Source organism: Lissotriton vulgaris, chromosome 6, assembly GCF_964263255.1.
Source record: "Lissotriton vulgaris chromosome 6, aLisVul1.2, whole genome shotgun sequence".
NCBI classification, from domain to species: domain Eukaryota; kingdom Metazoa; phylum Chordata; class Amphibia; order Caudata; family Salamandridae; genus Lissotriton; species Lissotriton vulgaris.
Window position 1 is genome coordinate 501,977,258 of NC_141694.1, and position 25,228 is coordinate 502,002,485.

General features: G+C 43.8%; 1 protein-coding gene across 1 annotated transcript in view; it reads right to left on the reverse strand.

Annotated features, from left to right (window-relative positions):
* The window catches only part of LOC147707493 (CD109 antigen-like), an 899,009-nt gene that overhangs the window by 516,995 nt on the left and 356,786 nt on the right, over nt 1-25,228 (reverse strand). The window contains exons 8-10 of the mRNA XM_086926509.1: nt 22,602-22,698; nt 20,528-20,663; nt 18,018-18,127 (exon numbers count right to left, since the gene is read on the reverse strand). Of these exons, the coding sequence (XP_086782635.1) occupies nt 18,018-18,127; nt 20,528-20,663; nt 22,602-22,698 (343 nt within the window). The remainder of the gene's footprint in view (nt 1-18,017; nt 18,128-20,527; nt 20,664-22,601; nt 22,699-25,228) is intronic.

Sequence of the window (25,228 nt, forward strand, 5' to 3'; positions counted from 1 at the left end):
GCGATTCCTTAATTGGGAAAATTAAGGAATCGCAATTAAGAAATCGCAAACGGCTATGCACCAAGAAATCGCAAATTTTTTTGCGATTTCTTAAATTTCCATAATTGCGATTCACAATTTGCGAATCGCAATTAAGGAATCCCTTCCCATTGATTCCTATGGGCCTAGAGGCCCGTAGGAATGAATGGGAAGTCATTTTCAATTTGCGATTCACAATTTGCGAATCGCAAATTGAAAATGCAATTTCAAGGGTGAGGGGGGCGTTCAAAGGACCCCCCCTGCACCCATGAAATATAACTTTAAGTGCATTTTTCACATACACATGCTCCAAGGGCATGTGTGTGTGTAAAATGAAACTTTCAAAAATGCACTTTAGTGCATTTTTGAAAGTTTTCACAAATTACCATGAAGGTCAACTCCACGGTAATTTACCTCTCCCTATTTGCGAATTCGCAAATTTAAAATGTTCATGCATTGCATTTAAGAAATCTCAAATTGCGATTTCTTAAATGCAATCGCAATTTTAGAAATCGCAACGTGATTGGGATTTCTAAAATTGCGAAAAACATGATGCATCCCAATTTTGTCAATTGCATTCGCAAACGGCCGAAAATTGCGATTTGCACTGTTTGCGAATGCAATTGACAATGATGCATGTGCCCGAAGATGTCTGGGGAGTTAACTGACACCAGTTTCGCCTTAACGCCCAGGTGAGTGGCTACCCACGTACTAAGCCCTCCTGACTGTCTGCCTATACGCCCTTTTATTGCAGGGACATTGAATGTTGCAAACCCACTCCGCTGATAATCGTCCAGGGCCCAAGTCTCCTGCATAAGGCAGATATCGTGTTTATCCATGAACAGACCCCAATCTTCTGATGTCAGTTTATTTTTCAGGCCTGCAACATTCCAGGAAAGTATTTTGACACTCCCATATTCTGTCTTTTGTTTTGGGCTTCTATTTACACCATGGTCCGATGATCTAGAAAGACACACACCTGGCTGTGTCGATCCCTCCCTTTCGCTCATGGAGCGGTCTCCCCTTCTCCCTGTATCTCTAGCCTTAATACATCCGCTTTCCATATCGCATCCTATCCCACTCAGTGAATTACTTCTGGTATGACTTTTTCTATCCCCCACCGTGCCTTCCACTGCCACAGTTCCTGACACAAAAAGGAGGTGCTTCATTTCACTAAAGATAGCTTTTGCTGCCTGCAAATTCTTACATTCGGATTTGTAGCAAGGTGGCTTCCTTGGTTCCATTAGTCAGTCTACAGCTTCCAGATTACTGTATCTGTTATGGTGGTAAAACATGTCAAGTGGCATTGGGCTATTTAAAGGGCCGTTCCTATAAATGTTACCTGGGATACAGCTGCCTTCCTGGTAGTCAACACCCGTCCAGTTTTTCCCCTCCCACTTAGGCTCAGAACGGTTATTGCTGTATGTACCCGGGTAGAAATAAGTTAGTGGCAATGTTCTAATAGGCATATCTGGACTACCAGACTCTGAGTTGCAAATATACCTGACTGTCCAGCTATTCCTAAAATTAATCACAATGCAGTGCCCTTCTATGTTCTCTCTGGCGCCCACCCAAACTACTCTTCTAGCAAATAGGATTTCACTAGTTCCCCCAATCGGCAGTGGTCTATAGCGGTTCAACCAGTAAATGCATTTATTTTTTAGGTCCCTGTAATTCTCGACCTTTCCCGGGCTCAGTGAGGGTACCCCCACAAGAACCACTACAGAGGGGACTGACTCCGGGGGCAAGGCTAGGCGGGGCAATTCTGCCTGCCAGGACCCAGAGGTCCAGCCCCCTTGACCGGATTCAATGCCTGTTTGTGACCTTGGCCATGGTTGCTGCCTCCTGTCGCCCCACTACCCCCCATATTCCTTGTGTTAACTAGGGGGCTTTGTGGTACTGTTGTAAGCTGGGTAGATGGATGCATATCTACTATGACACTTTGGGCAGATGGCACACTCTCTATGGTTGTAGCCACTGGGGTTATATTTTGAGTACCTGTCTGACTTGGACCTGCTGTTCTTGTACCATTACCGACCATATCCATGGGGCCCTAGCCGTCCCTCCCGCTTTCGGTATACAGAGTGATTCAAGATAAGACAGTCTTTTCTCAATGGAGTCCAGTCTTTTGAGGATCGGGAGACAAGTCTCTATAAATATCCGTTCCATTTTGGCCCAGAAGTCCCCTCCTCTCTCTGATGGCGATGTTGCTTCGTCGACTTCATTAAGTGACTTGTCTACTCCAAAGTGCTGACCCTCTAACTCAGCCAGAGGAGGTTCTGGCTCCTTGGTAAAACGTTTTTGCCTTTTAGTGTTCTTGTTTATTAGGGCTGGGAAAGTGAAAATGCTAGCCCTCAAACCACTTAATCTCACAATTTTTGTGAATACAAACAGACAAAAATATTTTGTTTGTATGGGTGAATTTATTTTACCCTTTTCATGAATTTTGAGTCTTTTTTATAGGAACATTTTTTCAGGTGAGAAAAGGCACAAAAATATAAACATTTACACTATTTACAGCTCACATGCATACAACTTTCATACCACTATAACAACTGACATATATACAAGTAATCAACAAAATCTATACATGCTATATATACAAGCTCCTTTTGAAAAAGAATATCAATTTAAACAACCACAAATAATAATTCTTTGTGGAGAATCAAATTATTATGACGCCCAATCTGGGTCCAACAACAAAAGAGGCAACAAGAAAATAAATTTCAAATTCAGCAGTTGAAATTAGTGAATCAATAACATGAAAATGTTAAGCCAAGGATGCCTAATTTGCTGTTATTTGCCAACGCGTTTCGAATCTGAGTCAGAGCTCAGATTCTCCTCAGGGCTCTTTAAATGTAGGTTCTTGAAAAGAGAGAGGAAGCTTGCTTTAGCCACTATACATCTACCCATTTAGATCCCCTAGATGAAGAGATTATTATAACTATTACCTCAAAAATGGAAGACGCGGTCCCGCGATGCCATTTTCAGGTGAGGGCTTTAGTTTAGGCAAAGGTTCTGTTAAAAAAATGTGATGGTTAGAGACCATCCAGAGACACGCAGGAATTGTGGCTCCAAACCTTCAAAGCTTAAAAGGTCCTACCTTTCGATATGACAAGTATTGCAGCTATTGTTTCTTTAAGCGCTGTATTTAATTCCGCTGTTCAGGCAGAGCTGTTGTAGCCTAGAACATATAAACATGGGCGGCACTGAGTACATGTGGGTTTTTAGATTAACAATGACAGGTTGGGCGGTGGGTGGAGGTTTGATCCTACCTGATGTTTGTATTGTCGAGCAGAAGAGTTACTGCGCAGCCAGCCCGTAGCTCCTTAGTTATCACGCGGGCGGCGAGCCGGGACCTGAGCGCGATGTTCCCAACAGTCGGTGTAATTCACGCTGGTTTCTGGGGAAATTTAAAGTATATTAAAGCGTGTTTTTGAGCGCTAAACGCACAAACTCACTCCTCTAGGTGACAGGTCTAGCGCACAGGTACTAACCTTCCTCTCCAACTATTGCATCAGGAAATGCGAACCCATTGGTGAACTCACACCATGTGAGCTTCCTACTTGATGGCTACCCACCGCTAAGCATTATGGTCATTGTAGTGACTAAGAGAATATTTTACAAACGCGAGACTTCTGATAATGAATTGAGTCCTGTTTGTGTGCTATTAAATTTTAGTATCAGATAAGCTTCCTTTTGGAGAAGCATTTGTTCACTGTTAGTGCCAGAATTCAATTGAGTTAGATTAAACAGCACAGTCCATTTGAACTCGTTTTCCCCATGGCAATTGTCAATGAAATGTTGGACAAGTGGCGCTGTGAGAACCTTGTTCTTAATGCGTGACCTATGTTGCGTCATGCGTGTGTTTGCTTGTTGACTGGTCTTCCCGATGTAAATTTTTGGACAAGAACAAACAATGGCGTAAACCACATTTTTGGTTCTACAATTAGTGAAATTAGAGTGGGTCCACGTGGTAGTCATGTGTTGAAAGATTTTCCCTTCTATGGTTGTGTCACATGCGACACAATTCCCGCATCTGTGGTGCCCCTCAACCGGTTTCAGGCCCCATTTCGACAATAAGTCGTTCTTTGGTTTTGTTATTCTAATGTCTGCACGCACCAGTTGTTGGCCAATATTTTGTTTTTTTCGGAATGCGAATATTGGGCGGGGGAAGGGTATTTCTAATTCTTCCAGCAAATGCCAGTGTTTCAGGACCATTTGTCTTATTTTGTGCGTTTCAGCACAAAAAGTAGTGACGCAGACCAGACTCTCTAGTTCACGTTTCATTTTAGTTTCAAAGAGGCATTCTCTAGGTGTATAACGTGCCCTCTTGTAGGAGTGTTTTAGCAACTTTTTCGGGTATCCCCTCTGTTGTAACTCGTCACAAAAATGTTGGCCATGTTGTTCAAATTGTTCAACTTCTGAGCAATTTCTCCGAATACGGAGTAGTTGCCCGTAGGGCAGATTGGCCCTTAGATTTCGAGGGTGCGAGCTGCCATAGTGAAGGATGGTGTTTTTGTCCGTTGCCTTCTTGTGCAGTGATGATTTCAAGCTTCCTCCCACATTTTTTATTACCACGTCCAAAAACGTCATTTTGACGTTGCTTGAATCAAGTGAAAAATGAATATCCGGGTGTCGTGAATTGAGCCAGTGGTGAAAGTCAACCAAGTCTGTGTGGCTCCCCTGCCACAGGAGCCATACGTCGTCGATATAACGATACCACTGTTTTATGTGTTGCATGTAAGGGTTATTTGTATCGACAAATTTTCGCTCATATTCGGCCATGAACAGAACCGCCATTTCCGGAGCATAAGGGCACCCCATCGCGGTGCCCTTGATCTGCATGAAAAACTCGTTGTCAAAATGGAAATAGTTCTTTTTCAGGGTTATTTCAGCCAGTCTGAGTATAAAAGACGTTGGGACTCTGTGGGGTCTCTCTCTGGAGTCTAGATAGAATTCAATCACCTCTAGTGCTTCCTCTTGCGGAATCTGTGTATAGAGTGACGTCACATCCATGGTGACCATTAGTTGTGCGGTGTCATCAAAAACAGTGTCCTCGACTTTTGTGAGAAAATCCGTAGTATCACGGAGGTAAGCTTTGACTTTGGTTACAAAGGGCTTAAGGAAGAAGTCCACAAATTTGGACAGTGGCTCTAAGCATGAATCACACCCCGAGACAATTGGACGTCCCGGGGGATCAGACAGATTTTTGTGGATCTTGGGCAAAAAATATGCCACCGGGGTCCTGGGAAATTAAGAAATCACTTTCTTTGGGGCCCAAGAACCCACTTTCTTTGCCAGTTTGTACCGCCTCTAAAATCAGCGACTGTATTTGTGGTAGAGGATCTTCTGTCAATTTGCGGTACCATTCCTGGTTGTTAACTTGGGAACAACCTTCAGCCAAGTACTTGTCTCTTGGCCAAATAACAACCGCCCCGCCCTTGTCGGCTTGCTTAATAACCACAGAAGAGTCTGCCTTGAGATTTTGTATGGCAGTCCTTTGACCCTTGGTGATGTTGGGTTTAACAAATTTCTGTTGGTTTTCCAATTTGTTAATGGATGACAAGAGGATTTGTTCAAATGCCTGGACTTGTTTCGGAATGTTCTGAGAGGGTACGAAAGTGGATTTGTTCCTCAGGCCTGTAGTTTCCATATTGTTACTAGAAGGGTGGTTAGCAAAAAAAGCTTTAAGTCGAATTTTCCGACAGAATTCTATCGCTTCCAACTTTATTTTAGTGAAATCTGTCCGTCTTGTGGGGACAAATTTAAGCCCCAGATTCAAGACTGACTCCTCGTCCTTTGTTAATGTCCTAGCTGATAAGTTAACTATAGTTGATGGTTTTTCTATGACTTGTAGTAGTTCCTCCGGGTTCGCATTTCCCATTGCGGTTTGAACCTTACCTTTGACTGCTGTCCTTTCTCTAAAAAAGGATTTTGTTTTTTATTTCCACCTCTCGAGTCCGAACCAGATGATTCTGAGGACGAGGTTTCTGAGAAGGTTTTGAATCTATTCCTAGATCTTCCTTGGAAATTGTTAAGTGCTCCTCGGGATTCTGATTGGGAATAATAGTCGTCCTTCAAGAAGGGATAAGCCCTTTCTAGTGTGAAGGACTTAGAGTCTCTTTCGAACTGCGCTGTCTTATTATTTATGGTGATATCTTTGAAGGACTGTATTTCTTTGTCAATTTTTTCTAAAAGAGCTTTGGAGTCTGAAACCGCCTGGTTGTCTCTGATGGCCGTAGTTAATTCCTCAATTTCTTGGAGTTCTTTTGCACATAATCTCTGGGCAGTCTCTATAGTGTGGACCATCAGGTCCCTACTGCATTTAGTATTTATACAGCTGAAGCCCTTTTTATACTCTGCATCATCAGTAAAAATGACTGGGACATTTTTCACCTGAAGTCCCCAAGGGATGGTCCCACCCCTTAGGTGCCTCAGAAGAAAATGACCATGAAGTTCTGTGCGTATCTGTTTTTTGCGAAGTCTGATTAATTTATCGGATTCGTTTTGCTGCTGAGCCGAGGAGCTCAGCGTAACTTCAGCAAAGGGGGATGTGGCTAAAAGATTTTTGATGTGGCCTTCAGAAAAAGAAAGAGTGTCTTTCTCACCCATTACTTGAGAGAGACAAGAGAGCCTCTCCTAGCTGCAAGCCAGAATGACTTACCACAAGGAAAGATTCAAATGCCCTTACAACTCTCGCGAGTGTGCACTCGCTCTAGAATTTGTAAACAAAACGGAGTTTGGTCCTGGGACAGAGGGGCAGCTGGACCTTATACAAACTGGGAAAGTGAAAATGCTAGCCCTCAAACCACTTAATCTCACAATTTTTGTGAATACAAACAGACAAAAATATTTTGTTTGTATGGGTGAATTTATTTTACCCTTTTCATGAATTTTGAGTCTTTTTTATAGGAACATTTTTTCAGGTGAGAAAAGGCACAAAAATATAAACATTTACACTATTTACAGCTCACATGCATACAACTTTCATACCACTATAACAACTGACATATATACAAGTAATCAACAAAATCTATACATGCTATATAAGAAAATAAATTTGCGTGGCAAATAACAGCAAATTAGGCATCCTTGGCTTAACATTTTCATGTTATTGATTCACTAATTTCAACTGCTGAATTTGAAATTTATTTTCTTGTTGCCTCTTTTGTTGTTGGACCCAGATTGGGCGTCATAATAATTTGATTCTCCACAAAGAATTATTATTTGTGGTTGTTTAAATTGATATTCTTTTTCAAAAGGAGCTTGTATATATAGCATGTATAGATTTTGTTGATTACTTGTATATATGTCAGTTGTTATAGTGGTATGAAAGTTGTATGCATGTGAGCTGTAAATAGTATAAATGTTTATATTTTTGTGCCTTTTCTCACCTGAAAAAATGTTCCTATAAAAAAGACTCAAAATTCATGAAAAGGGTAAAATAAATTCACCCATACAAACAAAATATTTTTGTCTGTTTGTATTCACAAAAATTGTGAGATTAAGTGGTTTGAGGGCTAGCATTTTCACTTTCCCAGTTTGTATAAGGTCCAGCTGCCCCTCTGTCCCAGGACCAAACTCCGTTTTGTTTACAAAAACTTGTTTATTAGGGCAGCATCCCCACGCTTCCTTTTAGCGGCTTGGTCCAGTGCTTTACTTGACACCCCTGGATTGGTATCCAAGGCCAATCGGGTGGACTTGCCGGATCTAGTGAGTCATAAATGTTGGGGGGGTGTTACTAGGACAGCCTCTGACGTGGCCCTATTCACTGGTGGGCTGTGCAGCATCACCACTACCTCTTTTGAGCTGTTAGCCTCCCCGCCAGTCTAGCCGGCACAGTATTATAATCTTGCAGTGCAACCGGTAGTAACAATGGCGGTGGGAGTGTAGGATCAGGTGCTGGGGATAGGGCTGTAGCTATTGGTCCCAGTGAAGACCGCTTGTCCAGAATTTGGTCCATAAATAGTCTTTTCTCCGTAAGTTCAATCTCCCTTTGTAGGGCAGACGATTCCCGAATTAGAAACTGATCTATGGTCCCCACGACACTTCCTGTAATGGACTTCCGCCCCTTCCCTGCTCCATTTACAGCCATACCCTCGTGACTTAAGGCGTACTTATCTCAGGGCACTGACCTTTCTGGGGAGATCCGTAGCAAGGGTCAAAGAGAGGGGCCCCGTCCCGTCTTCGTTCGGCCTCGGACGGCCGCAGATGGTCCCGCCGTTGTCCCGGGCTGCTCCAGCGCAGCGGAGGAAGTAACTGATTATATAGTAGCTAAGTCGGTAGGCGGGGCTCACTAGCAGGTACAGGTGAGGGCAGCCGTGGCCTCCTGGGACATGCAGTCCCTGACTGCAGGAAGGTCGAGCATTGGTCTAAGCGCCCCTGGTCCCCTTCAGCGTGGACAAGGAGATGACTCTTGGCCCCCAAAGTGCTCCCGTTCAGTAAGCACACAACATCAAAGTGCGCTAATTTTCAAAATGGTGTAATTCCGGTGGCGATAATCTTTCGAAACTCAGAGGTCAAACAGATGGACATCAGAAGTCTTTATACAAGTGGGTGTGGCATAGAACTTTCTAGAGGTGAGACAGGCTGGGTTGGTAAATCGAGTGAGAGAGAGAGGTGATGGATGATCTATTTTAGGAGACACTGATGTGGATAGACGTGATGATGTAGCTTTATTGTTCAGTCAATTCTGAGGTAGGGAGGAATTACACATAGATTGATTACTTATGGACACCCATTTGTTGTGGATTGCTGTCCTACTCGTACACTAAGCTCTTCTTTTCCATTACAATGCTATTAGGAAGGGGGAATAGGCTGTTGATAATTGGAGGGACAGACGGGGGAGTTGGGTATTGAGTCAACTGACGTAGGGCCTTGAAGGGCTTCAGGTTCATTCAGCACATCCATCCACTGGGAGGCAAAGTTCACTCCATCAGCTAGTATGCACTGTTACCTCTAAGTTCGCATTCCTCTGGTTTTTATCTTGAACATTGTACCATTAATGCCTGCATTTGAGGAGGTCACTGGCACATCAAGGATGTCATGGGTTAGCAAACGGCTAGCTTCAGTGGGGTCTGTTGGGCCTGTAACACTCCTTGGCCTATTTACTGCCACACCTGATGCACTAACGATGATGGCACCTCAAGCCTCCCTCCTCCACTTAATTCTTTAAAACTGTTGGGCCCTGTACCCTCCATGTCTTAGAACTCTGGCTCCCCTTGCATTAGTGTTGTTAAGGGTGCCATCATGGACCCTACTGGAAGCAAGCAAAATGGCTCCTGTATCCTCTCTTTGGTAGTAAAACAGCCACAAGTGCCGTGCATTGGTGCCATCACAACACCGGTGCTGGCCCCTCTGACACTAACGTAGAACAAGGGACCCTGGACTAGGTCTGTGCTTCTGACATCTCTTGTACTTTTGTCTGGTGATTTTATGGGGCCGGAACCTTCCCACAAAGTAGCCAGAAAGCCCCTTTGCAGTTCAGCTGCTTCTTTTACTTAGCACTGATTTTGTATTGAAAAATGGTAACGTGATTTCTTTTGTTCATTTAACGTTTGGATTGTTCTGCACACTGTGGTGCCTTGAGAATAAATAATAGTTCAATCCGAAGTGCACTTTTCTACGTGTGCTGTCAACACACGTGGATAATAAAGGCATTTAAAAAAAATTTATAGAGTGTCCTTTTTCACTCTGCTGCATGAGGAGTAGGTGAACATTTAGAGACAGGCTGATATGACAGGATAAGTGTCAGCACATGCATGTCGGTCACCAGACCTACGTGCTGCTCGCTCATCTTCACTTTTGCCCATTTGTAGCTAATTCCTTTCGTTGCGCAGTCGCAGCAGCCCTAGATAGAGGCCTATTACCCTAAATTCGTATTGGATTCAAAGGTGTTTGTGTTATGTCGGCAGGGTATGGTTGGGAGAGGTACATGTCTGCAAGTGTTCAGTTTAATCAGAGAAGGGCTGCCCGATTTACCCAAGGGGCATTTCCACTGTGGGCTAGAGGGACCCCTAAAGAGACTGCTACTGCCTGCTGTAGAAAGGCAATCATCTAAAAACATGTGACCAGCATTACAAAGAAATACTAGCAATGGTTGGCCAATTTATGGTGAACACTTCCTTACTTTGGTGTCACTGAAATTATCCCGAAGTGCATTGACCGGAATGCAATGGGGACCTTATGCTAAGATACCACCTGTGTGCTCCCTGCTCCTGCACTGTTAAGGCTCCTCCTGGAGTGGTTTGCCCGACAAGCTTTGTGTCGCCCCTGTGCACTTTGCAGTAGCACTGCCCGATAAAATACAAGCACCATCTCAAGCATCCTTGAAGAAGGGCAATCACCCGGAAACACATGCCCAGCAATTGTCAAAAAAAGCAGCAGTGAGACACCAACTGATGGTGAACACTTTCTTATCTGGAGTTGCTGGAAATATCACGAAGTGCATTAATCGGAATACAATGGGGGATCAGCAGCTGGGAGCTTCCTCCCCCTGCACTAATAAGAAATATATTTACATATGAACATCGGCAGAGTCGATGACCCACGCCTGTCCCCAGTCAGCATGCATTGATGCTCAGCTTGGCTTGTTTTTAGGTCTCGCTCGAGACCTATTGTGATTAAGTAGGCTCTCAAGGGACGTTGGCAGGGGCACGCGCGGCGATTTCACAGCGTGGACGCGCATGCCCCGCCCCCCCCCGAGCCGTGCACATCTCCAGAAGCCGATTGCCAGGGTCAGCCATGCCTCTCCAGTCACACGCGCACACACACTGCATACACGAACGCGCACACACACACACTGCATACACACACGCTCACACACAGGTGCCAAGCCCCCCAAGCCCCACTTACCGCCTCAGCCGCCTCTCCTGACTTCTGCTGCCATCCACTTTGTGAGAGTGGGCGCGGGCTTCTCCAAAAGACGGAAGTCCTGCCCCACGACTGCCGTGAGCGTGCACATCCCGAGACCGGAAGTTCGGGAGAGTGCACGCTCACGGCTGTTTCTCTTCCTGTCTAGGGGGATCTTCCTCCCGTCCGTACCATTAAGAAGGGTTAATTATTGTACCGTAAAAGTAGACACGCATTCAAAAAATAAATCATTGCCACCAATGACTTGCAATATATTTAGCTATTTGGCGCTATTAAATACAGTGCCTACATAGCAAAAGCAGTACCGAGTGAGTCTTTACGTGTACTGCATGGCCCGTTTCCCCCTCGGAAGCCTGCACAATGGTACCGGCCAAGGCGCGCGCTGGCTCTGGCGGTTCGGTGGCTCCAGGGGGCGGGGCGCTCCAGTCTGTGGCGCGGAAAGAACACGCTGGGCCTGGCTGTTTGAGTACTGGAAGTAGCATCTTCTAATGCAGGGGTAGGGGGACGGAACTGCGGGCCGAGGCCATGGAGGAGCTGAAGGTCCCCGAGGACATGTTTAAGGATGTAAAGTTCCACCCGGTTGGAGATCTGGATCCTCAGGTACTTGAGACGGAAGGTCTGGGAAGAAGTAGGACCCAGGCTCCGAAAGGGAAGGAGCGGTATCTGGCCAGTGCTTTCTGATCTGGGTCTTGGATGGCAAGAAAGGACGCACCCGGGCATTGCAAGGCCGTCCTGCTTTTAAATTATTAACACAAGAGGCCCATGTTTTGAGCTGCAAACTTGTCCACCGGTTGTTGACCCGAGGCCGTGCTACGCTTCTCCCAGATTGTAAACTGCAGAGTTTAATTTCCGATGTATGACCCTCCAGGGCGCAGACTATCACTATAGTGAGATTGCAGGGTGCTGTGCGAGAACTGTTCTCGGAGCTACAGGTGGGAGACTTTGGGAATCGACTGGGCCAAGAAGGCTAGGATAGTCCTGACTCTGCAGCCAGGATGCTTCTTGTTGCGTCGCTTTCACTCCATATGTCTCCATATGCCTGCGCCTCACACTAACGTTGCAATAAACTTAATGTATAGTTCCCTGTCTTTGTGTAACACCCCATCCGAAGGCAGAATAACGTATATGCTTATTTGTAAGTCAGTCTCAAACGTCAAACAAATGTGTAAAGCCTTAGGGGAAATGGTATAACATGCAGGTACTAAAAGAGATCATTTTTGAACGTGGAGACAACATGTAGACATCTTTTGTATCATCAAGGAACTGTATGTAGTTTCCTACGTGGCGCTACGTTTACATCCGCAAGTGCATACCCTTGTCGAGGTCACACTTTGAGAGCTTGAAAACTAGCAGTTGGGAGTTCAGATGCATGTGCGTTTCTTGATTGGTGGGCAATGTCTGTACGTTACACTTGGAAGTGTTTTGTGCGCACACTTTTCCTCGTAAGATGTCTGAAAGGAATCTGTAAACATGCAAATGGTAATGGGGGAATGCTTGCAATAAGTCTAACCACTGACAATCTCTTGGGGGGAGGGGGGGAGCGTTCCTACCCATCCATCGCTCTTTTGCTCACCATGCCATCTCACTTTGGTCATATGTAAATCAATCTCGACTCTGTCGAAACAATCCATTCCGTAGCTGCCAGGTCTTAGTTATACAAATGAACTTAATTTAGGTCGTTTGTTTGTGCTGACTTTTACGTATATAAAACCATGATTTAAATGTAAAGTCCCCACGTTTAAATACCGGCGTCCACATAGGCGTGCATTGCCTGCCTTTCCCATGAAAAGAAAGTAACTCCTGGGTGCCAACATTTCTCTGTTAATAGCAGCGGTTTGGAATGTCCAAGGGTTAGTGTATTTTACAAATGAGTTCTTTGCATGCTGTTGCCCCAGAAAGCAATTGTGTGGCTCTATCGTTCTGCGTCTTTTTTTATTGATCCTGTTATTCCATTAGTGAGCTCAATCGTCATGTAAGCCCACTGAGGCTTTTTCGATTAGATGATCGTCAGACCCCAAAGTTAGCCTATGAGGGTGAGAGGGCACCCAATGTGCGCCACTCTCTTCGAGAATGGCTACTGATCTCTCTGCCGAGACTGACGGTGTTAGCAGAGAAATTAGAGAAGGGAGAGCCTACTATTTTCTCCTGAATAAAAGATCTGTTCAGTCTCGCCTGACTGAAGCCCTTTACTATGTATGTAAACATCTGTGAGTTTCTGTTTGATAAAGTCAACATGCATGTCTGATTAGCGTGTGGTGACATTCCTTTGACTGTGTGCTTTCAGAACGGTGGGTTACTTTGTTTAGGGCTGTATACAACACAACAAAATACTGTAGTACATCAGGTTTTTGAAGGCCTAGTCAGCTGGTTATGTACTAAATCTATTTAGAAAACCATCGCCCTCCTCTCTGTAGCATTCTTCATCATGGGGTTCGCTCCTTTCCATAACAGGATGCTGTCATCCATGGTGGACTCTGTAAGAGATCTTAGGCGGTTAGCCTGATTTAGTAATACTCATTAGTTTGAGGTGGTGTCTCTGCTGAGTCCCATCCTTTGCGCGAAGGTAAGAACATTGCAGTTCATAAGCATTGGCATGATTTGTGGCTTGTTGTTAGTTACTGTGATACTTGAGACTTACACATTATAATGCAGCTAACATGAATTTAAGGACCACAGAGATCTGCCCAAACTATCAATTTCTAATACTGCTGAAGCTGTGTGCATTGAAAAGAATTGAAGGTTGCATATGGAAGAGATAGCTGCTTCGTAGCAGGAGGTTTGTGTTTGAAGCTTTTTTTGGTAAATTACTGACAATCGTTACAATATACTATCATTACAATACTCTATAAAAGGAAAGTTAAAAACCCACACAAATTGCTACAAATTATAAGGAAGTTAAAACATTAAACACAGTTATCCGAACTGGCAGTAAAGTGCAAGTGCATAAAGCTTAATGGGGAGTATTGTCAAGGTCTCTCTTGCTTGCTAGACGGCTGGTTTCTTTTTGTCACTCAATTTTCTGTGACAGTGCAGCCCGGATTGATTCTTTAAATTTCCCTAGCCACGCAACCGTTTGAGCTGGTTTAGCAGAGAAACACAGGTCTGAGGCTTCTCTGCATCCTACGAGGCTGTGAGACCTGCAGATGGGAAGTACCAGTTGGTGCCGCTCGCTAGCTAACTTTGGACAGCAGATAGAGCCAGGATTCACGATGGTAACTACAAAGTCGACATGTGGCTGAATTGTCCTTCCGGGACCAGGTTTGATTAAAGTCCATGATGGGCAATGCAAGAAGTCTCATGTAAGTGATTTTTTTCTGGGCCGGGACTGTCAGTGCTTGCCCAAAGTAAGGCTGTGGTTTTCCCAACATGTAGGAAGTGTCCAGTGATGAGAGTTTGGGTTGATGGTGTAAGCTTTCCAGGTCTCTTTCATAGGATATTTTCTTGACCTGTGTGTTCACTGATCTTTTCCATACGGTTACTTGAATGTTTACGTTATGCAAGTTTTGAGTGCGTATTTCTAGCGATTTTATGGCTACTGCCAGGTAAACCTGCCATGGAGTCCCTCCTTCTTCAAAGATTGTTTTAATTAGCGTTTTCTGAGAGGTTGCTGGAGCAGGCAGGGTGCTAATATAGTATTTTAAAATATCCCCAGAGCAGATAATGTCCTGACGGGTGAGTCCCAGCTCCAACCTTACTCTTGCTTTCCTGGCCTGTCGTGGAAGTTCTAGGACCTTCTTATAGGCAGAAATTTGGTGGTTTATGAGGAACTTAGTGAAGGCTAGGTGGCGAGTTAAGAGAGTGAACTAGTTTTGCTTTTAAGACTTTCAAGATGGGTTCAGCAGTCGGACTGTGTAGTTGTCGATTGAGATTTCTCAAACTGTGTATTATGCCGGCCCTCTTGCTTCTTAGATGTTTCAGATGGGCTGTGGCTTTGGCCCCTTCTGATAACTTGAGACCAAGATAGTTATAACTTCTGCATGTTCTGATTTGCAGGTCACCTGGGTGCCATTGTGCTGTCTTCTTTCGGTGGTACTTCCTAAAGATAATTATCCTGGTCTTCTATTGGTTCACCAAGAGATTGTTTTTTTGGTTAAACCTATTCAGAGCTTCTAAGGCTTTGTGTAGGCCTGTACTAGTGTGATCCATTAGGACTATGTCATCAGCGTATTGGAGAATTTGGAGATGCACATTCCCCAACCTTGGTGTTAGTAGATTTGCCCCCTCCAGGGCTATTCCCAGGTCTGCTGTATAGAGATTAAAAAGTAGAAGGGAAAGAACGCATCCTTGTTTGAGGCCCGTATTGGTTGGAACCTTGGTTGTTGCAGTCGATTGGCTGGTTTTGATAGGAACCTGGGTCCCCTCATGAAGGGCAATTAATGCCTTTTAACAGCTTTTGAGGAACACCCCAGGAATCCAGTTTTTCCCACGGTCAACTCGGTCGAAAGCTGCACTGTAATCAACGAAGCACCAAAACAGAGGTAGTTGTGATGGTTGGGTCGCACGGAGTGACAGGTGTCCCAGTGCTAAGATGTTCTCTATGGTAGAGCTTTGGGGCCTGAAACCAGATTGAAAGAACGGAAGGATGTTATGATCTTTTGCCCAGGTTTCTAGTTCTTTCAACAGAATTCTGGCATGTGCTTTTGCTTCTATGTCTAATAGAGCGACGAGCCGATAGTTTTCAGGTTTCGTGCAGTCCACGTTTTAGGTCGCGTTGGTGTAGCAATGCGAAGCATTGCGTCCAGCGAAGCATCTATTGTCATCCACTTGCTGGGAATCTGAGACAGGGGATGTGCATGTGCAAGCCCTCGGCGATATCACCTCGTGGGCGCGAGTACGCCCAGCCCGGCGCCATGCACATCTCCTATCCCACATTCTCAGCAAGTGAATAACACATACACACACACACAGCCACTCTCATGCATGCACACACACACACTCACGCATGCACACACACACACTCACGCATGCACACACACACTCACCATGCACACACACTCACGCATACACCCACTCACGCATGCACACACACACACTCACGCATGCACACACACACACTCACGCATGCACACACACACTCACGCATGCACACACACACTCACGCATGCACACACACTCACGCCTGCACGCACACACTCACGCCTGCGCGCACACACTCACGCCTGCGCGCACACACTCACGCCTGCGCGCACACATTCACGCCTGCACACACACACTCACGCATGCACACACACACGCTCCTCACCGCTGCTGTTGGGGACAATCATTCATGGAGTGCCGGGTCCTTGGCTCCCGATGGATGGATGGGCGAGTCGGCGCGACGCGGCCAGGGACTCCAGAGCAGGGACAGGCTGACAACTTCCAGCCTGCTAACTTTCTGCTGCTCCGGTGGGACCTGCGGTGTGCTGTGTGAACGGCGGCTGCGGTGCATGGGCGGGGCAGGACGGCGGCTGCGCAGGATTCATAGCCCCTGCCCTTCGGCCGTTTCCGTGACTCCGCCCGGCTAGCGCGCCATTGGCTGAGCGCCCCTTAGCGCTGGCTCGTCCCCAGAGCTCTCAGTTGCTTCAGATTAGTGTTTTTTTCCAAGCAAGGGATAAGTGTTTGGACGCACAAAGGGTGTTGTCAGGTGAGTGTGAAGGGACAGACATATTGCCCAAGTAGCTCAGATGAAGATGTCGTTAATTGTAAGAGCACGAGGGCGGCACTTTGAAGTATCTGGTGCTGATGCTGTCCGTTCTGGAATGTTCACCCAGTCAAATGCGGCATTAGTATGTAAGGGAATATGCTTGCGCTTTCCCCGTGATGACTCTATTTGAAGTCTGTTGCTCAATAGTGTGTGCTTTCTAAAGGCTGCAGAGTTGCTGGTGGTTCTTCAAGATGTGCACCGTCTCTGAAGAAATGCAATTTCACAGTCATTAAACATTTTAAAGTTCATCAGGGGCTAATTACAGCAGAACGCATGGCATTGGCGACTGGGCGTCCATGGTGGGTGAGACAGCCTATTGATCATCCAATTGATTTTTATGGTTTGGCACCGAGCCGCAATGTCGCCTACTCTTATGCGGTGGGCTCCGTTATTTTCCTGTCAGCGCGCTTCACTGATGGATTAGACAAAACCTACCTGCACGATAACACATTAAAAAGTAGCAGGTCCTGCTCTCTTTTCTGCTTTTAAAGCGCACCATTGCGAATCTTCCCACTGCGTCTGCCGCATTTTGAGCATTTCAAGGCGGTGCAATCGATTACAATAATGCCATTTTTTGGCACAGATTTCCCTAAACTGCACTTCATAGATTGTCAACCTCAAGCAGAGGCCGGGGTAGCTTTTTATTAAAGCTGCTTCTGTTTAATTCAAGAGTAAGTGGTTTAATTCAAGAGTGAGTGCTTTTCTAGGGATGGGAAATTAAATTTGGAGATTTATGTAGCGCAGTTTATCACACATGAGGGTATCCAGGCACTGTTAATGCGCACAGTGAAATTAAGTGATCCCCAGCACCCGAGTCAGCTGCTTTGGCCGCTGCGCCACATCGTCTCCTGAGAAGGAAACAAGAACCCTATCTTTCATGGAGGTGTTCCAACAGAGATTTTTCTACATGGTGTAAATTACAGTAACTTTTATTTAAGTATTAATTATTAAAAAAATTACAAGCCATTGTTATTTGAAATATCAATACATCTAAGTCTCATACATACAACACATATTGCATTACAAATGCTATAGGTGTCACATTTGCAAAAGTTAAAACTATTGGCATTGTAAATGACAAAGCTAATAATTTCGCTATTTTCAAAACCAACACATAAATAAAGTGTCATTTACAATACCAATAGTCAAACTTTCCTAATGCGAGACCTATTGCATTGCAAATGCTTGTTCTTTCTAGCAGCCAGCATGGACTGAAGGCAGGATAGGAGGGCATGCGACCAATCAGGCGAGAGGCCATGATACGAAATAGCCTGCTCAGGCACTACGTAGCACTTAAGACAATGTACATCCATAAAGCAAAGTAAGTTTTCAATATAGTGCAAAGTGCACAGTGTTTTTGCAAGGTCAGAGAAGTTCCCCTGACAATTAATTGAGCACAACCGATATGGCCTTTGCTGAACAGAATGTAAAACAGTCTTACCTTGGTTGTGAAGTTTAGCGAGGGTTTCAGCACTGCTGGATAGTCAGAAAATTCAATGATGTAATCGTGCTCAGTAAACATGATTTGGCTACTTGTATTCTGCGAAATTCCTGTTTCGACAAATCAGATAACGTTAAAAAAAAGTTAAGAAAAGTTTTAAAAACGACATGTGGCAAAGATTTTACTTCAGATTACATGCATGTTCTATTTTGTTGCCAAACAATATACTGGAGTCCTGAACAGAAACAATGTGCCTGGTCTTCCTGCTTCTAAGTGAAGCAAGATTCTATACAGTAGTGGTTCTCAACCTTTTGACTTCTGGGAAGTAATCTTTACTGGAACCCGGGGACCCCCCCTTGAATCATTATTGGAATCGAGGACCCCTCATTGAGTCATGAGTGCTAGCCGAGGGCCCCAGCCTAAGCATTGATTTGAACCGCAAAACAATACACATACTTAGGAGTGTCCCGTCGCTGTGTCCAGACACATTTTATTTAATTGACAAACACATAAATAAAAAATAAATAAATAAATCACAATTTATTTTAACATGAAGGTTGGAGCTTTTCTAAATTCAATTGAGGCCAAGCATCAATAATCTATTCTGTTTTATGTACTTGCACTGCTCCGACAAATCAATCTGAGGATACAAATTACATTTTAAGTCTCCAATTTTAAATTCCTTCACATTTACAGTGCATTAAAAAAAATTCAATTGTAAATTTACCTTCTTAATTTAAATAAACTTTATTAATCTGCTAATATTATTTAATTTTCTACGTAGTCGTGGACCGACAGTTTGGGAACCACTGCCGTACAGGAATAGCGTTTTGCACAACTTTCAATTAGGACCGTAGCTGAAAGTGGAACACTGAGTAAGATTCAGAAGAAGGCGTTCCAGCTGGACTTTTAATCATGCTATACAAACCTATCAATTCACAAAATTCCATTCAGTAGCATTCATATCGATTCAGGTACAGCCACATTTAGCGTGGTGACATAAATATGTATAACACTATGTATTATAAGCCAAGGGTTTCTTAAAGATCATCTTAATTTCACGCAGACTTGCCAATAAATGTCAAAATAGTAGAATATTCTAAAAAGAAATTATTTTAAAAAGTAGTGCCCAACAATGCACTTTACACTCCAATTTTGTAAACAAATTGACCTTTGGCATTACATGTGGTTTTGTAGGAACATTAATGAAGTATTCAAATACTTCAAAGTATGCCATTGTACCCAGGAGCATTATAGTGCCCCAGGCAAATACTGCCCGCATCTCACTTGGCTGCCTTTACAAAATCCACGGGATCCTCATGCAACATGTTATTGTTTCGCCAGCTCATCACTCTCTGTCCACATGCCGCAAGTTCTTTACCTGTCCATGTGTTTCGGCCTCTCACTGTCTGACATTATTCCCACACACCCTGTGCTGTTTGCCCATGGTACTAACTTACTCACTTGCTCTGCCATTGCCATTGACACAATCTGTTTATGTGGCAAGGAGTATTTAAACACACTAACTATATGCCACATCCTAATAACCTAATATGCAAGTCAAGCATTCAAAGAGTTGAGAGAAAGTAATTGTTAGGCACCAGCGCTTGGAATGCAAGACTATAATCTAACTTTCTTCCTATTCGTTCATGAAAGTGGTGGATTGCACTTTCATTTCTTACCTAGAAGCATGGCGGTTGATGCGACCAGTGGCAATCTTATCAGCAGTATTGGATTCCGAAGTTGGAAGACTTCTAGGTTGTTTGAAATCATTTGCAATTGTTTGTGCTACCATTAAACAAACTTAAAGGAATAGTGATGGGTCATACTTTAATTGTATAAGTCACACACTCAGTGGAGAGTCAGTTGACCTGAACGAGAACTCAGCACATGACAAACAGTAGGCTGACTTTTTATGAGCAAGTTATATCTCCAGATGAGAGCATTGCCATTAAGAAGAGCAATGAGGATGTTACCCACTAAATCACCCTAAGTAGAAAAACCTGCCACTGTGAGGTCAAATACACGGATGAGGATCTTGAATGAAGTACTCTACACTCTTTCCTATGCTTTGGTTCACTTACATTGATTATGTATAACGGTTGGCAAAACCCACGAACATAATTGTAACTGTTTACTAAATAATCACTACTGTTAAAAGTAACAAAATATTTATAGCACAAGCCATCAATCCCATCTTTTAGAGGAGTATACGTCATGGCTTAATTGGCTTCTTTGGAAGTTTTACTTTGAAAATTGTTAATCTGCAAAACTTCATTTGTAATTGTAATCCCTACTTGATCAAATTTTTTTTAAAACCTTTTCCAAAACGAAGGGAATGTATACAATTAACTCATATTTTGGGCAAAACAGATTTGTGTAATTCTCTACATCACTAATTGTGTGGCATGCTTCAAATATTGTATAGCCACACTAGATTTTTCTAATTTTTGATACCTTGCACATCCACTGCTCAAAACAAAAGAAGTGTAATATTTCATAGAAAATACCTGTAAGTGTTTCAGTTACCACAGCTACAATATCCAAATACATTGTAGAAAAGCTGACACCACGCCTCTCTTTATAAAAATTGATTAATTCATTTATCTCTGCAGTGCCAAAGGAGAACTTTGTGGATCCGTTTATCTAGAACAAATAAAAAGTTTTGTTTTAGTTTTCTTTGTGTAAAAAATACTATTTGTTAATATAAATAAACTATTTCAACAGGCCAGCATTTGGTATACCAAATGTTTACACATGTGAATATGGATTTTTGCCTATCACCGTAGCTTTGCAATAGCCTCTACCTATAGAACATTGGAATAAGCACATGCAACGGCCATAAAGAACGTTCTAAACTGCATTGGGAGTAACATTTCTTTTGCCATTGGTCCTATTGCACCAATCAGGGTCACATATGTTAAAAAGGCTACATGTGTGGGTCTACAGATATTCGGCAGAATATAATTTGTCCCATGAACTTGAAGCAGATATCACATTTTGTTTCCACAACAGTAATAGTTCTTAAATTGCAGTGCTGTGTACAACGGAAGATACTCTTTCTCAATTCAGGTGCAGGTAGCTATAATGCTTTAGGCAGAGGGACGAACTAGAGAAACTGGGAACGCACTAGAATCATCTTCTTTATGCCTAATGAGATCAAATTTACAGAGGAATGATCTTAAAACCAGAAATATCGTTGGAGATTTGATGTCCCCACTATATAAATTGCCAAAGGGTCATATACCTTCTTTATGGCGGGAGTGTGTGCCCAATTATAGAAATCTAAGCAGTGAGGAGTGAGGACTGCCAATGGTGGGCTAGCTCCTCATTTGTGTAGGGAGAAATTCAATATGGTGTTATGGTAACCGTATTATCAGGGCAGTGATCTTCCACATTGTTGTAGAATTTTGCTGATCAACCAAGAATGGAGTGGGAATCATTGCATTTCCTTGAAACCTACATATTTCCAAGGGAGCTTCATGGGACTAAATCCTCTCTTGGCGAGGGGGCTACAGAAGTCTCCACCCATGATCGCCCTCAACCAGCAGAGACCTACATTCCTGTGTAGCTCCAGGTGAAATGTTCCTTTTCATTGTCTGGGAGATAGTGATTCCCCCTTGTAACGTCGCTCCAGCAATACAATACTGTCTGGCACAGTGACCCTACCATTCATTAAGAAGTGGAGGATTTATAAATAATGGTGACTCAGAGTTCCAAAAATATATGAAGCATAACACAGACCTGTTTTGCTGCTTCCTATTTTGCATGAACTTTGTCATAACAAAAAAGCAACTAAGACTAAAGAGAATCTATATTCAGTGCCGACCACTGTTAAAAACAATGAATAGCTTTTGAGGAAATAAATAATGAATGCAATAGCCAACTGTAAAAAACGTTTTTCCTCTCAATTACTTTCAAGTGGGTCAAACAGCATATTTAAGAGTACAGGATATCACAATATTTTATTTCCATAAGGTGTGGTACAGTGGGTAACCGTAGCTATTTCAAAAGGTCAATGTTATGATAACTTCCTGGGGCATGGATATGTACAGAGGTGCTTTAAGTTATAGGGCAGTTATGTGGTCTATCTAAATGAAAGAGCCCTAAAATATTGAAAACCATTCAATACCTATACATTCAAGTATATAAAGTGCCACAAAATGCTAAATATATCGCAAAAAAGATGCATATGAAAGAATTTGGTAACACCATTCTTACATTAAAATATAAATACATTTCTAGTTACTATTTCCCTCTAATGATAGGTGTTTTGAATATGCATTCTTACTTCCCAATTGCAGAGGAGAATTAAGACGAAGTTGCCTCATAGCATGAAAATATTGTGATATCTATGTGACTGGAATAAACCAGAATACAGTAGGGTCTCACTGAAAGCTAGCAAATGACTACTATAATTGTTGAATCTGCATTATCTCAGTGAATACTCCCTCACCTGCTCTCCAAATAGCTTCTTGTCTTGTTTAAATCTTAACAAAATTGGAATTTTACTTGAAAAAAGCTGCAATAATATACTCATTATAGAGCATTTTTTTTGTACTGAAAACATTGAGAAAAATTTACCTTATATGTTTTTTTGATGTTACTTCTCAAATGCTCGGCTGATTCAGGAAACAGAGTTACCACAGCATTTCCTTTCACAGGTTTTCCGTAGGTGTATCTGAAACGTTCAATTCAATGTCAATGGCCATTTCTTATCAGCATCAGCCCGCTGTTATAAGAATTTTAATACTAAGCAAAGAAAAAAATTACACACAGACACCACAAATTATAATCATGAATGAGAATAAAATACAATTTTGAACCAGTTAGTGAAAAAAAAACTAATGTTGATTACCACTAGTAACATAAGCTCTTTCTGCTTCACAAATCTTTTTTCAGCTATCAGTCTGGTATAGTCTTGGAAATAAAATGCCACTAAGCAGTTGTACTTCATATGCCCCAGCCACAAAGAATGAAAAAATGCATAACATCATGAAGTACATCTGAGAGTGGTGTATGTCTTCGTGCATACACTATGTTTATTCATTTTTGTGCTTTAGACAATGATGATTTCACTGTAGAGGGTCACGCCAGTTTAAAATTTAAGAGTATATGCAAGCACTATGCAAAGCATCGTTAATGCATTTCTTTGGTGTCAAATGCAGAGGCTTCAAAGTGCTTCTCTCAATGGACCAAGAGCAGTGTAAATGGCCCAAGGATTTTGGTACTCCATACCTCAGCCCAGGCAACGAATACATTACGTTGATTTGTACGTGTAGCACACTAGGGCCCCACAAGAAAGATAGAGAACATTTTAGTATTGAACAATTTAGTGAAAGTTAATGCTTCATAGAAAGTTAGCAGTAGTTATGCAGAAGCATCAAATAATATGCAGGTCGGATTGCATCTTATAAAACAGAGGACAATCTAATATGGGGTACCTTTGAAGGGTAAATGGAAATAACAGAAAACAGTAATCAGTCCTCTCTCTTGGAGAGCATGCTAAATGTCTGTTGTCTGAAAACAGAAATACATCTAACATTTAGCAAAACTGCATGCAGTTCTCAAGGTTTTATTCACTCTACAAGCTTCTCTCTGCGTCTTTCAAGCTTGCACCATCTGTAACTAGATAGGATCCATGGGCTAGTCTGCACAATGCAGGTGAATCTTTGAATGTGGTTTTCATTAAAACATGTGTAACAGTGCAATAATGTCTCAACTGGGGATCATTTAGCAAAGGCAGTTAAATAAATAGTATACATCATAAGTACCGGGAGAAAAGGGAACAAGCATTTGCAATGCAATAGGTCTCGCATTATTAAAGTTTGATCTATTGGCATTGCTAAATGATGCAACACCAATATCTCAAACTTTAATAATGCGAGACCTATTGCATTGCAAATGCTATCAATCAATCAATCAGAGTACTTGTAAAGCGCGCAACTTACCCATGAGGGTCTCAAGGCGCTGAGGGGAGGGGGGGGGGGGGTGCTGCTACTGCTTGAAGAGCCAGGTCTTGAGGAGTCTTCTGAAGTCGAGTAGGTCGTGGGCCTGCTGTAGGTGTGTAGGGAGGGTGTTCTAGGTCTTGGCGGCGAGGTAGGAGAAGGACCTGCCGCCGGAGGTCGTTCGTTGGTTGCAGAGGACAGCGGCGAGGGCGACGCTGGTGGGTGGGGGTGTAGAAGCGGAGTCTGCTGTTCAGGTAGGCTGGTCCCGCTTTGTGGAGTGAGGAGCTTGAAGGTGATCCTCTTGTCGACGGGGAGCCAGTGTAGGTCTCAGGTGGGGGGTGATGTGGCTGTGGCGGGGGACATTGACGATCAGTCGGGCGGAGGCGTTTTGGATGCATTGTAGTTGTCGTAGGTGTTTGGCTGAGATTCCTGCGTAGAGTGGGTTGCCGTAGTCCAGTCTGCTGCTGACGAGGGCCTGTGTCACTGTTCTTCTCGTTTCGGTAGAGATCCACTTGCAGATCCTGTGGAGCATGCGGAGGGTGTTGTAGCAGGAGGAGGAGACAGCGTTGACCTGCTTAGACATGGAGAGGGAGGAGTCTAGGAAGAATCCTAGGTTGCGTGCATGGTCGGTGGGTGTCGGTGCTGTTCCAAGTGTTGTTGGCCACCAGGACTCGTCTCAGGCTGAGGGGGTTATTGTTATTGTTATTGTTAGCTTCAGTTTGTAAAGCGCCAACTCACCGACAGGTCTCAAGGCGCTCAAGGGGTGGGTCCGAGGATGAGGACCTCCGTCTTGCCCGAGTTCTCTGTCTTGCCCGAGTCCAGCTTCAGACGGCTGCTCCTCATCCAGTCGGTGATGGCCTTCAGTCCCTCGTGGAGGTTGGTTTTGGAGGTGTGTGGGTCTTTGGTGAGGGAGAGGATGAGCTGGGTGTCGTCAGCGTAGGAGACGATGTTGAGATCGTGATGGCGGGCCACTTGTGCGAGGGAGGCCATGTAGATGTTGAACAGCGTCGGGCTGAGGGATGAGCCTTGGGGGATGCCGCAGATGATGTCGGTGGCTTGGGATTGGAAGGGTGGGAGGCGGACGCTCTGGGTTCTGCCGGAGAGGAAGGACATGGTCCAGTCAAGGGCCTTCTCTTGGATTCCGGCTTCTAGGAGGCGTGTCTTTATAGTGTGATGGCGGACCATGTTGAAGGCGGCTGACAGGTCCAGGAGGATGAGGGCTGATGTTTTGCCGTGGTCTAGTTGGTGCCTGATGTCGTCTGT